Below are 14,382 nucleotides of genomic sequence, written 5' to 3'. Positions count from 1 at the left end.
CACATTTGTTCTGTTATTTTCTATCTGCTGAGCCTTTGTGCCATTTGGAGTACAAGTAAGCATACAGTAAACAGTACATATTGTCTCTGAAAGCACTTTGCACTGTTTTTATATGTACATAACCAACTCTAAGGATTGGGATCAAAGGTTTTCTCAGACGTTATTTCTGCTCAAATATCATTTTGTAGTAGTACATGTATTTTTACCAAAACCCTACACATCATTTCATACTTTGTCAGTATGATTACATCATTTTCACTCATTAAAATCAGATTAAGCAGAATCACACAAGTACCCAGCACTGAGCTAGGCTCTTTACCATATTTCTTTTTACTTTTGAGTAACTTTTTGGATGACTAGTCTTTACTTCTACTTGAGGAAAAAAATACACTGAAGCTGTGCTACTATTTAACTTCAAACATTCATGTTTCTTATTAGGTGAAGTAACTACAGGAGCGTAGAGCATCCATTGTACTCAAGAGTACCGTTGTGTCAAAAATATTACTTGAGAGAAAGTAAACATCGTTACTCCTACAAATATTTTCTTCAAAACATTACTCAAATGTCACTAGTTACTACCTACTTCTGACTATATATCAGCTTTATTAAAGAATGGGATACTGTATGCTTAGTTTTGCTCATGTCCATATTTTTGTTAGGACTTGCAGTCATCTGAAGAGCATTTTTACTTTGAGAACCATTTCTTTTCTTCTTTTTTTTTAATGTGTTGGATTTCTCTGTTATCTTCCAGCAGGACTCCGGTATAATGTAGCATGTTATTGAGCATGAAGAAACAGCTTGGATGCAATAATGATAAAATAAAACTAGGAAACAATGTGATTCTGCACAGCTTAGTAAATTTATAGTTTACATTTTCTACAGATTAAAATAAAAAATAAAAAAAATACACCCTTTCCTGGAAACACACCTTAAGCAACACTGTACTTCACATTCAACCACACTTTAACCCTGAGAGTTGGATTTAACTTCCTTTATTTTATTAATTGCCATTTCTTTACAGATGAGCAACCTTTTTGGAAAGCACTGTCCCAGCAGATACTCTGCTGACCATTTCACACAAAGCCTCTAAGATTTGGCACAAACCAAATATACAAATTAGCATCTTTGTATGCCACACTAATAAGAAACAAAGTAATCAACAATAAATATGATACAAGATAAAATGCAGCGATAAAATGAAATGTCCTTAGATTATGTAACCCCTTCAGAGCAAAAATGTAGTTTATTTTTGACTTTGCCATAGAATACTTTGTAATCAGGCTGATCATATTCAAGCTTCAGTATTGGTATTAAAGACTCATTGGAAGAGTTGATTTCCTTAAAAAAAATTAAAAAATAGTTGCAGAGGAATCATCTTAATGAGCTAACGTCTGTTCTGATAAGGCCTGAGATTCCTCTGTTCTCAGTACGTCTGATTTGTCAAGGCCAGGAAAGGAAGTGAAGGGAACCCAGGCAACAAGCTCATGATGTATGTACAGTCAGGGTTATTTATGTGCCCCATAGTTAATGTGGAGTTTGTCTCCCCCTATTGGTTAAATCAAGTGTAAGCAAAAAAAAAAAATGTACAGCATCCAGAAGAATCCATGCAGTTTGTTGGGCTACTTCAAGTCTGACTCTCCCTCCACATCTGCAACTACAAAACCTGGATCAGAAAATCCAGCTGATGTTTGTCCTGGTTTGACAGCAAGTTGCAGAAATGTGTCTCCTCACACATCCGGGTACGACCATAAAGAGAAAGTGCAGAGTTTCCCCTTTAGCAGTGAAAACCAGCCATCACTGTGGTGGAAGCGGCTGTGTCACGTTATGGCGACTCGCTAGAGACGCATTCTAGAAACACTCAAATTAGAGGGAAATACTAAGAATGGAGTCTGAATAAACAAAGTAAGCACCTGCACTGACCTGAAAGTCACTTTAAAATTAAATGAGAACCTGAACATATCACAGCCAGGCTCAAATTAAACGGTGTATTTAAGGGGACAAAGCAAAAAATATAGAATAAAACAGTCCAAACCATTTCAGGGATGAGAGTCTCAGGTTTGCAGCAAACTGTATTTTAGCTGGAACTAGAAGACGCCGACGAAAGCGTTTCCGCTGGTCTCAGTACCTCCGTTTCCACTGAAAACTCCTCTGACATCGTGTCGTTTTGCACGGCTAACCGACTACTCGTGGTGCTGTGGCTGAGTCAGGATGAAGGTGCAAACCGTGTCTGAAGAATTCACCTGCAAACGCTCCGCATCGACAGCCAGGAGACGACCCAACTTTAGGAAACTTAAAGCAAAGGATGGTTTATTTAAACAGCACTGCTATAAATAAAAGCAGCCTAAATCTAAAGGAGAACACACAGCCTAAACTGGGAACACAAATTAGACCTCGGTCTGCAGGAGTACTTCTGAGCAGATGACTAACTTTAAAACAATCTAAGAAAACAGCTTAAATTGCATCTAAACTGCCCCTAAACATTGACCCAGAATATGCAGCTGGACAGTTAAGCCGAAGCTTTCTTTGTGACTTGGGGGGGGGAAAAAAAAGCGCCATCCGCACTTTGCTCTAGAAACCAGCAGCAGTGACAGTTTCAGTGCTTAATGTACAAAGCCAATGTGTTTGTGGAGACCCAGCAGGAGGGACGGCAGGCTGTGGGTGGAGGCAGATGAGGGATCCAGTGGGTGAGGACAGCAGGACTCAGGGAGGCGTCTCTGCGTTATTAGTGGTGGTCTTTTTCTTTGTGACCTTTTTCACTGTCTTGGTTTGAGGCTGGCAGAAGGAGGGAAGAGCGAAGAAGAGCTCAGTTAATCAACTGAAAGAGTGAAAGAGAAACAAATAAAAGAAGAACCAAATCTTTAGAGTCCCTACACATTCAATCCCTTTGCAGAATGAACTTTTCAGAGCTCTGAGTCCTTTTTATTACATTGTTAAAAAGCATAAATAGTGATGTTCACTACTGATTTTCAGCTGACATGAACCTGGCAAAAACCAAAGAAAGGGAGGATAAGGAGATGGACGGTTCAATGGACGAGCAGATGGAAAAGGTAAATTGACAGACGGACAGAGAGATGGATGGAAAGGATGGATAAATGAATGGACAGACAAAATGAATGGCTAGATGGACAGATAGTGGGCATCTTATCAAACATGCGGTTCGATAAGTGGAGAGATAAACATACAAAAAAAAATTTTTAAATTCAAATACTTTTTTATGTTTTACTGTTTATTCATGCTTATCCAGACGTGAAAAATACTTTCCCAGATTGTTTATGAGCCGCCCTGAACAAGCAATTTAAGTTGAAACATTTGTGTTTCCTTCTTAGTGATCTGTGATAAACCAAAAGAATCCTGACAAACGCACAAGAAACTGATAAAAAAAAAAAACTTCCTAGACAAGCTATCTGAAGTGTGTTCTTACCTCTGTCTTCACAGCCGCTACCTTTTTGGTTGTCTTGGCGACGCTGGCGCTCCGTTTGGGACCCCTGTCTCCCAGATCATCATCCGAGTGTTCGGTCCTCGTGTCTGATTGGTCAGAGCCGTGTTGGGACGACGCATCATCGGCAACAGGTGCTGACGAGCGGGCTGGACAGAGAAGGTTAGTTAGACAGGAGCTTTGGATTTTACACTCACATCAGCAAACTATATAAAAGAAAGACCTGTTTCTGATTTCTCCTTCTACCAGACTAATTATTACACCTTGTTTATTTTAGAATGAGGGAAAAAAAAGTTGTAGCAGTTCAGAAAGTTGATGTTGTTAAGTTTATGTTTAAAAACAAGCTCCTGAATAAGAAAGCTTTCAGGCAAAAAGAAAAAAAAGATTCAGAGATTCAGAAATCACTCAACATGGAGAATGTTTGTGTTAACTCCAACCCCACTATGGAAACCTGTTGTACTGAAAAATAAAACCTGAAATAATTTGATTTGTAATAATTAAATTATTTCTACAGCAAACAGCGAAATAAATTGGACATTTTGCTTGTTTTGCAGTTCTAGTTTTAGAAACTTTCTGGGTGTCTGACCGATATCAGACAGTCCTGTAGCTTCAGTGTTTCAGTATAGAGGACAACATAAACAGCAGTGAGACAAAAGAGTCCTCATTCCGAGCCTCTCTTCCCTCCAGAATCACATGATCCTCCCCACCTCAACCCCGCCCCCAACTCCCCTCTCTCTGGACTGCTTTATTATCCTCCAGCGGCAGAGTCTGAAGAACCTATGACTCCTCGCAGCCCAAATACGACCCGCCCTGCTTTCAATGAACAAAGTCCTTAAAGTCACTCTCTAGCACAGTTAATGCTTGCTAATATTTGTAAATGTGTGCACCACTTCCTGGCTGATGGGATGTTTGTGGGCTTACTGTGGCGGGCAGAGGAGCTGCGCGCCCGCGGCAGCGTGCTGGACCCCGAGCTCATCTCGTCCATGTGCTCTCGTCTCGTCCGAACCTCGGCTGTGTGCAGGTCCAGCTCGTCTTCCGTGTTGATCAGGGTCAGGTCCTGCATGCTGAAGCTGCGCAGCTTGTCAGAAAGCACACCCTGGCCCTGGGCATTATGGGAAAAGAAAACAGATGTTAAGAGACGAATGCATCTTTTCTGCCTTCTGTAAAGGAGACACTGAAGTTGACAACAACAAAAAAAAGATATTAGATGCTTTGCATAACCTTGCAACATGTTTCACAATTATAAGAATCTCTGATAAAAATAACCTAGAAAACCTTTAAAAAAAAAAGGCAAAAGGTTGCTATGGTGACTTTAAGATGCAATCTCTTGTTTTACCGCTTTTAAAATCATCTTCACTACAGCAGGAAAGATAAACATGGTGGGAAGATAAACTTTGGTTCATTTCAACACTTTTGACTGAAAGAGTAAAAGAAAAAAAAAAACTGATCTCTGTGTTCTCTTGAGAAATAAATCACATTTTTAAAACACAAGCTGGGAGGCAACCTGGATTCTACAAGCAACAATATATTTTAACAAGAATAATATAAAGACAGTTCACCACAGACTGGACGCTTCACCTTGGTGGCTGCGGTGACGGCTGCATTAGCAGCGAGGTTGAGACCCCGTTTTCCGAACTTCATCATGGTCTCATAACTCCTGTCTTTGGCCTGTGCGATGTATTCGTCAATCTCCTTCACCCAGCAGCGGGAGGAGGAGGATCGGTGAAAAACAAAAAGTGACACACAATACAGGGTGTCAGGATGAAGAAACCACGAGCGTAAAAGACACTTGAATCAGACATGAATATTTTAACGTGGATGTGGATTACATTGTTGTTGTGCGACTCAAGACGTCTACCTTTTCTTTGTTGGAGAGGGTCGGGTGGACAAACTTGCGGTAGAGAACGCTGGAGCCCTTGGTGTAGGGCGACAAGAGCCAGATCACGAAGGCTATCTTTAGCTCGAAGTAAAATGGAAACCTGAGAAAAGGAATAAAAAAGTTGAAACTTCAACAATAGGCTGGATTAAAAGCTTCTCCTGTAGGTGAGCTCACAACTGAGATTAAAAACTCTGATGTAGGGAAAGGGCTTGATTTTCTTGCAAAACCTAAACCATTTTTTCCACAAATGTTTAAGTACTCAATTTTAATTTCTTTTACATTATTATAGCTACAAGTGAAAACATAAACACAAGAGGTGCTATAGCTTGCGTCTATTTTTGTGTGCATTCACTATACCATCAAAAATTGCTCATAAAACCTGACATAATATAACCTTTACTTTGAAATATATTTGATATAATCGGGGGGGGGGGGGGGGGGGGAAATGCTGCATTTTCAGTGAATAAAAATCTTCGCAAATGTTTGGAAACAAAATGATCTGCATGGCAGCAGAAGGCTCTCAAGGTGATGTGGTCACTGTTTGTGATTATTGTTCTCATAAAACATTTGCAACAGACCTAAAATGTCCATCACTTGTGTAAATATGACATGTTTGTACCATAACACGTTTTCTTCTTCTAATAAATACTGCAGATTTCAGAGTTTAAATGCTTTCATGAATAACTATTTTAATAGTTATTTGAAAATAGCAACTTTTTCAGGGAAAAATAGTTATTCATGAAAGCAAAATTAAATAAATTTAAAAGAGGCCAGTAGAAGATCTTTGTCTGAAGAAAACACATCCAGTATTTTTGCTGGGGTTTCCAACACTTTAACTCAGATTTCATTTGAAAATATGAATAAAAGGAAAATCTAATTCCTATGAAAATACTGCACCACATAATGTGTTTGGAGAAGCTACTCGTGAGCTATTCTGGTAGTGGCAGCTAAAATGCTATTATTAGCCCGTCTGAGCTGAATCATCAGAGTGAACACTTGTCTTTTGCACATCAGTAACTGCTTGGAGTGAGCTAATCTTCCACTCTGAGCAACTTGTCCATTTATCCTTTCTTTGCACACTAACCTTCATCCCTGGGAGTTTTGTTTCGTCTTAAAAGTTATGTTTATTGCACTGTTTTACTGACTGTGCAAGGAAAGAGAAATTTTTTTTGTCTCCAGATGGTCACAGTGGAAGATGACCTGCTTAGAGCTGCTAGAAATACATCAACCAGCTTAATTTCTCCTCTTCAACTGTAATAAATAAATGAGATAGACAGAGATAATTAATTTAATCTTATGATAGAAGTGATATCTGTCTAACCTAGGTGGTCTCTCTTTGAGGTACCTTCTTTGAGTTAGTTTTAGAAAAATGTTTACAGTTCTCCCCAATACCTTGGAGCAATTTTCTGCAGCAGACAAAACTTCAGCAGTGGTTTATATGAAAAGCAGCAGCTGGCTGCTTTAAAAAAAATAAAAACTTTAGAAAGAAGATTACCGTAAACTAAAACTAACCCGAGCACTTCAAACGTCTCGTCATGCAAAGCTCGTTATTTGTTACAAGCTTCGAAGGCATGTCAAGATCAAGATCCTCGCTCACCATGACAGGAGCAAGTCTGTGACCGTCTCTGCTGTGCTGAACAGGGCGAATACTATCCAGTACATCATCCATTTTACCTGCAGAGACAGACGCACAGACGTGAGAAACGAGAGGATATCGGAAAAGCAGCACATGTAAACACACGTGTTGGAACGCGTGACGCAACACAGAGGTTACCGACATGCCAAAGCTGAGCAGCAAAATACATTTTCATTAATTCACACCAGATAAGACTCAAAAAAAAAAAAAAAAAAAAAAAAAAAAAGATTACTGAAGTAAGCTTTAAAACCAGGAAGTGAAGGCAAATTAGCACTGACGAAAAACATGAGGGTTCAGATTTAGTGGCAACATCAGTGCCGTGAACCTTTCTGTGAGGTGGGAGAATAAATGTGGCTGTTTAAGAGCATTAATGGGAGTCATACGGACGTGCAGCCACAAGACAAAACCACATCAAGCGGCTCATTTAATTAGTCAGACAGGGAAGGGAGGGAATAGAACCAAAACATCAGCTTAAAAAAAAAAATTTTAAATGGTGCCACCCTCTTTCCTCTTTCTCCTCCCATCACTCGCTACTTCTGCTTGAGCAGCAATCGAGGAGTTGCCATAGTAACCTGCCGGGAGGAGACTGCACTCCAGTAGAAATGTAGGCTGAGGGCCAGCTCCTCCTCCCGACTCCCCCCCCTCATCGCCTACTGATGCAGCGATGAGGTAAGCAGGAGGAACCCCATTTAGCTGCCACACCATCCGCTAAAGGCAGAATGGGTCTCTGCAGCCCTTTTTGTTGGGTTCCCCTAGTAACGCTTTTTAATTCATTAGCACCAGCGTACTGAGCCCCGACTGGATTCTGTTTTGTTTTTTAACGACACCACACAAATACAGGACAGGAGGGAAACACACAACTAATAAATAAATAAATAAATATAGCTTGTTTCAACCTTTTGCAATATTTCAATCTACAAAAGATTTGGTGAGATGGAAATTAAAAACAACATAAAGCAGGACCTACATGGGACCTCAGATTGCGCGTGTCTGGGTGTTGACCATTATTAGATCATGAATCTGCCAAAGAAGTGAGGTCATCTGAAAACAATGGTGACCAAACTTTTCAGCAATAACAATGTAGGAACCTCAGAAATCTGACTATTGGTTGACTAAACAAGCGTTATCCTCAATCAGCTAAACTGGGGCATAACAACAACACAGAACACCAACAGTTTCTCTGTTGCTTTCATTCATTTGTAAGTTTTTACAAATAAACTTTTTGTCTCTTCCAACATATGTAGCATAAATTTGCTTTACCAAGACCAATTTGTTATTATGTTACACCAATAGGCTTATTAATAAAGTGGGGTGTTGTGAACCAACTAATAAACATTTTATTCGAAGTAATACTGTAAAATTTAAGTAAATTGCACATACAAAAATACTTCAAATAATGTACAGAGCATTGAATAAATGTCTTCATTCGGGAAGGACTTCAAGGTAAGAGAGAATTAATATAATTTGCAATGTTTGCTAATATTTTAACATGCTAAAGAGAAAAGTAAAGTAAAATCTCAGTGTGTTTCAGTTGTCAAGGTGAAACTGGATGAGATAAGCCTTACAATGTAAATGTTACCATAGATGTACGTATATATTGCGTTACCGTGTCTGTATGTAATGCGAGCGAGTATGTGTATATATATGCCTATTTAAATATAAATGTGTGCATACGTGCTTATGTATATATGCATATGGACAACAGATACATTTCACTATTGTAGACTGCTGAGATTATGAATAAGGTAGGCAAGTATAAACCTTAGCTTCAGCCTATTCCTTATTCGGTAAGTTATGTGATTTGCAAAATAGCGTTTCACTTCGTTTCCTTTTTTGCAATGTTGTAACTTTACCAAAATAAAAGTTAATTTGAAGCTGAATGTGTCATTTACGAGATCCAGGTTTTGCCTGCTTGTGACCTTAATAAAAAGGTCTATAATTCCCATCAACAGTGTGATGAAAAAGTTAGTGGGTTTCTTTTAAGACCCTGTTAGCTTTTTATGACCAAACAGAACAATGTTTTAGCAATTAAAGAGCGAATAAAACCACAGTTTTGCTTATTTGGGTCCTACAGTGCATTACCATTTGAAAGATTTTCTAGCCAGAAATCTTTTTTGTAGATTACAAGGAGAAAAAAAAAAAAACACAACACTGAAAGGCTTCAACAGAAAAGACTCACTCTTCAAGAGCTGACCTCATGATTAAAAAGAAAAAAAAAACCAACATCTTGAAAAGCTTTGAGAATAAAACCGTCCAATTCCTTTTCCAAACATTTTCAAACAGCCGACACCCTGTTTCTTCAATTTACCATCTTCACCAGGGGTGGGCACTCCTGGTCCTCGAGGGCCGGTGTCCTGCAACTTTTAGATGCATCTCTACTTCAACACACCTGAGTCAAATAATGAGGTCGTTAACAGGACTCTGGAGAACTTGACTGCACTTAGGAGGAGATTCAGCTGTTGGATTCAGGTGTGTTGGACCAGGGAGACATCTAAGAGTTGCAGGACACCGGCCCTCGAGGACCAGGAGTGCCCACCCCTGATCTTGACTGTGTCATGCATTCAGTCTTCAACACACTTTACTATAGAGTGTGAACTATAGAGAAGTCAATAAAACATTCAGGTGGCTGACATTATATAAAAAACAACACTGAAGTGTCATTTCTTACCAAGCAATATCGTCCTATTCCGACCTAAACCCTAAAATGTTACTAGTGTACAATAACTCTTTGAATTTGGGACGATGTCTGTAAAAAGAGCAGGCAGCAGCAGAGGGCAGAAACTGCCAGGAGGAAGAACTGAACAGAAGGAGGTCACGAACGGCCCGCTGCCACTCGATGACCAGAGGTGATACTCACATATTCCTTCACGTTCTTCGTTTTGACAGCCTTGTAGGAGGAGTATGCTGGGTACAGAGTCCCAAAGGCGAGGCTGGAAAAGAAGAAAGGAGCTCGGGTCAGTGTGAGGAGACTCACCAGGAGAAGATGACCTCTGGGTATGGATGCCCACAATCATGGAGATGAGTAGTGTTTGCACTGAGCTTATATAAACAAAAGACGGCTGCTCATTCTGCACCACTTGTCCTACTTTTTCTTGAACGAGCTCAGCCTTTTTTTTTTTCTTTGCTGCTGAAAACCAAAAAAAAAAAAAAAAAACAGGCTGCTCCAACAATCAGTAATGGAGATCACACAGTCAGGAAGAGTGCAGGGAGATAAAATGGAAAAACACACAGATAGGGCTGTCAAGGGTGGGAGGCCATGTGTTGGCTTGTGCGCAACTCTGGGACTCTGAGCTCACAGAGCTGCGTTTTTGATGTGCATCTGGTTGCACCCTTTGTTCTTTGTGCGGATTTGTGCTGATGTGACATATGCTAAACGGCAGACACAAAAAGGGCTGTCACCAGTGCTGGATTAGTCAGTTCTTGTGACCTTTTACTAAATCTAAGGGATTGAATGTGTAGCAGACTGAGTCTCGGGCTCCCAGTTTGAGCATATTTATCATTTCTCCCCCTCCTTACCATCTCAGATCTTCTGTCCTATATACAGTAGAGTCTGAGCTGCTCAGTCTTGTGTGCAAAGAGACTCGAAGCAGACCCCAAGGATAGTGGGTCGCCTGAGCTAATACGAACTTCTTTGTCTCCATTTCACAAGCTCACCTCACTGTGGATATACAGCCGTTCTCGTCCAACTCAAATTCATAGAAGCTGTATTGCCTATTCAAATGGTTTGACAATTTGCAAATGTATTCATTCTGTTATAGTCACACCAGAAATATTGGAAAATATTCATAATGGAAACTTTTTTCCATCATTTGAACAATGCAATTGAAAATTGCGCATCATTTTCCTTCCAGCTACCAATTTATGTGCAACTTGGAAGTGAGTCATCTAAAAAAATATGTTGAAATGTGCAACTGCAACATAAAAAAGCTAAAGCAGTATAATCTTTTTTTTTCCCTTTGCAAAGCATTCTGCACGTTCAGAGCCAAATAAAGAAGAGAAACGGTCGACTGTTTGAAGTGTTGACGCTATTATGATGCATATGTGGTCACACTGCCTAATCATTGCATGACTACCTGAGGCACAGCGGGGTAGAGGAGTCAGCTGGAAGCAAACTGTTAGCAGTGTTATTGTTATGTAATCCAGGAATATTTATAGGAAGGATAATTATTTCTGTACCAAAGGCCCCTTTAAATCCTGAAGAAACCGTCAGTATTACTGACATGTAAGGAAGGAACTAAAGCAGCCAGAGCCAGACACCACCAAACTAATCTGCTGCCGAGACAGAAGTCGGCTTTCAAATGCGAATTCTATGAATCATCAAATTTGATATACTTCAAAATTTAATCTGATTAAGAAGCTAAAATTACCAACTGATAATTATAAAAAGGAGGTAAATATGAAGGTTTGCATTTAAATGCTGCACTCTAACTTGACTGACAGATCAATCGAGTTAGCCCACAAAAGATATCGTTTTGATCATTTATGCAAGGCCATCTATTTAATAAATTATGTCAAGTGCATGTGATGAAAAAAAACATTTTCTTTGTGAATTAGAAGATAAAATTACATTTGTGTTTGATCTATTTATTTCAATCGTGATCTCGTTGAAAATATGGGAGACTATGACCTCAGGATAAACCGAGGTAAGTCTACCACGCTTTATAGAGTCATATAATCATATTTGCTTACAATAGATTACATCAATCATTAGTTGTCAAAGTAGGTAGAAATATCCCCCTATCTTGTTACAAGCTGATGTGTGGTCAAGTATTAAATATGCTGTAATGTTGGGAACCCAAAAAGGTTGGGTAAAAAAACAAGTAAAGCTACTAAGATACGATATAAAGAGCTAAAACTACTAGCACCCTTTCAATGACCCGTCAGTGGTGGGCGGTGTAACCGGAAGGTGGGATCCCAGGCAAATTCGGGCCCCAAATACTCTTGGGCCTGCCCTGGAAACAAATCAGGATGACTGAAGCTGCTGGCTGTGGTTGAGTCATCCACAGTATGGGGATGTGGTGTGTCCAGGTGGAGGAATGAGGCCCTAGTTTATGATGCTACACAGATATATCTTCACAAAAAATAACTAAAGGTGGATAAATGAATTTATCCACCTTTACTCAGTCAACATTGAGTTCAAGGGCACTGAAGGCTGTTTTGTATGCGTTTACTTGTCCGCAGCGAGGTTTGCATGTTAATCAGGTTGGCTAACGAACGGCTTCTTTTCACCGCCAGCACAACAAAATCTCTCTTTTTGGTTTGTTTTTAAATGGCCAGCGTCGTTAGCTTTGAGCTGTTAGCACGCAGATTGTGCTGCATCATCGCCCTTATTAAACAACACAGCACAAGAGTTGGGAAAAGTGAGCACCCACGGCAGCTTTAATCGGGTTTTAATCGCCAGGCTGCCCACGGGGTTTTCTTATTTACAAAGTTTCAGCTGCATTTGGGCAGAAACGGACGGACCTTGCTGAGCATCAGATGGCGATGAATGGAGCAGCCGTTGACGATGATGATGATGGTGTAGCTAACGTTTTGACACAAACAGATGGAGCCCAGCCCATACTCACACCACTATCCTCGAAATAATCCAGGACACCATGCTGCTGGATAGCCGAGTCGTGAGCCTTCTCCGTGTCTAGGAACTCTGATTGTGGCTAGCAGGCGGGCTCGGTGCCCCCCATTCCTCCTCCAGGACGCGGTGTGTGCCGCTGCGGGTCCGGCTCGGTCTGCCACGCTGCTGCGCTGTCAGGTGAGTGAACGGCCACAGAGGATGTGGATGAACTGCTACTGCAGTCTGCTCTCCGCCACTGCTGGGAGGACTGGCTCTTAAAGCGGCAGCGTCACGCTGGTTAACGTCGCTTTCTCTCTATGAATGCCCCCCCACGTTTTCCCCTCCTCATGCTCTCACAGCTCAGTGTAGGCAGGGCCGGCCCAAGCCTTTTTGGGGCCCTACGCATATTTTCCATTTGAGGCCCCGTGTAGCAACATGTCAGAAACCAGATGCTTCATCGTTCCTAAGATACTATACTAATTTGTATGTAATATATTGGCTATCTATTTTTTCCAAAATGTCTTGTTGGCTCTAGTGGCCTTTATCTCACATTTGTCAGACAGGAAGGTGGGGAAAACGTGCGGCAAAGGTCGAACCTGCGACAACCATGTCAAGGATTAAATCATCCATACGCTTAACCCCTGTGCCACCGCGGCTATCTTTAGCTTCATATGTAATTAGCCTACATCATTCCAGTGTTATCGTGGCTGTTGATTTTAACCTTGCAGAGTAGCAAACAAAAAATAGCTATTTGGATTTTGAAACGCAGAGTGGTATTTAATTGTGCCATATTATTTTAGCTACTTGAAAGTAACATCAGCAGAAAAACACTGAACTTATAATAAATGAGTTGAGAAGTTTAATGTCTTATATTTTCCCAACATGGGCAGCAGCCAACAGCAGGAAGAGTTTGACATATTATTTGTGTATCAACTAAATAATAATTTTTCCATGTGTATTTGCATCTAGTTTCTATTACTCAATAATGTTAAAGAAATGATCATGTTAGCTTAGGGTCCCCTAGTCGTGTTGGGATCCTAAGCAGCCACATAACTCATATTGCCTTTAAATAATCTTAAAATAGTGGTACTTAAAATTATTGTCATTCAGTAAACTAGATTATAGAAAGTTGAATTTATTTCAGGAACTCAATTTGTTAAGTGAAACATATAGGTTCATTAGATATTTTTTTCCTGTTAATTATGATTTCCCACTTACAGCTAAGCACATCATTATTATAACTTCATGCTGCCATGGTGATGCCATACTGATATGGTATTGCCCCCCCTGGCAAAAGTTGCAATATAAAAATGTTCTACCATTTATCAAATAAATTGCCTCAAACTATCAAATTAATGCTTACAGTAGAAACATTTTAGTGTGACTTATTTTACGTGGGAAAAGGCCAGAAAAAGAGATTTTCTTCTTGGCCCTGCTTTGGTTATAGATTCATTATGCAGGCTCATTTTCAGGTTGACAGCTTAAAGAGAGTTAGCTAGAACAGGATTCTGCTAAGGATTTATGCAGTTTAAATGTTTTTGTGAATGTAACCATTTAGGAAGACTTAGCTTCTATTTATAGATCAGTCCAACTTATTTCCTCCTACACTGTACAGTCCAGTAGGCGGCAAGCTCTTTATATTTCTCATAGTAATTTCCGATGACGTGAACCAGAATCTTTCTTGGAAGGTTTTTTGCCAGATTGTCGTAGATCTTCCTCTTCTTTCTGCGTCACCAAGATGTTTCCAGTTCATAAGAGCTGCAAGATGTGTCCAGCCATTCTCCCATGTAAGAATGAATCTGCTACCTAATTAGTTTTGCCAAAATGGAAAATTGGCAGTATTTTGTTTGTATGAATTATAAATTAGCCTCAGTAAACTT

At 40.0% G+C, this 14,382-nt stretch overlaps 1 protein-coding gene across 1 annotated transcript; it reads right to left on the bottom strand.

Annotated features, from left to right (window-relative positions):
* Window positions 1–976: 976 nt before the first annotated feature.
* reep2 (receptor accessory protein 2) lies at window positions 977–12,815 on the bottom strand. Its single transcript, XM_005795323.2, has 8 exons — window positions 12,519–12,815; window positions 9,809–9,881; window positions 6,913–6,989; window positions 5,295–5,415; window positions 5,015–5,128; window positions 4,358–4,538; window positions 3,422–3,585; window positions 977–2,772 (listed from the first exon to the last, which is right to left on the bottom strand). The coding sequence occupies exons 1-8, from the start codon at window positions 12,548–12,550 to the stop codon at window positions 2,701–2,703; spliced, it is 834 nt and encodes a 277-aa protein (XP_005795380.1). The 5' UTR covers window positions 12,551–12,815; the 3' UTR covers window positions 977–2,700.
* Between the last annotated feature and the right edge of the window lie 1,567 nt (window positions 12,816–14,382).

Source organism: Xiphophorus maculatus, chromosome 23 (assembly GCF_002775205.1).
Source record: "Xiphophorus maculatus strain JP 163 A chromosome 23, X_maculatus-5.0-male, whole genome shotgun sequence".
NCBI classification, from domain to species: domain Eukaryota; kingdom Metazoa; phylum Chordata; class Actinopteri; order Cyprinodontiformes; family Poeciliidae; genus Xiphophorus; species Xiphophorus maculatus.
This window is presented reverse-complemented; position numbering and strand designations above follow the sequence as displayed.

What these genes read in the sequence shown, in the direction of transcription:
- reep2 (XM_005795323.2), bottom strand. Translation starts at nt 12,550, where the DNA reads ATGGTGTCCTGGATTATTTCGAGGATAGTGGT. An exon ending in CGAAGAACGTGAAGGAATAT is followed by an intron (nt 6,990 to 9,808) that starts GTGAGTATCACC and finishes CTGTCTCTGCAG; the next exon opens with GTAAAATGGATGATGTACTG. An exon ending in CCCTCTCCAACAAAGAAAAG is followed by an intron (nt 5,129 to 5,294) that starts GTAGACGTCTTG and finishes TGCTGGGTGAAG; the next exon opens with GAGATTGACGAATACATCGC.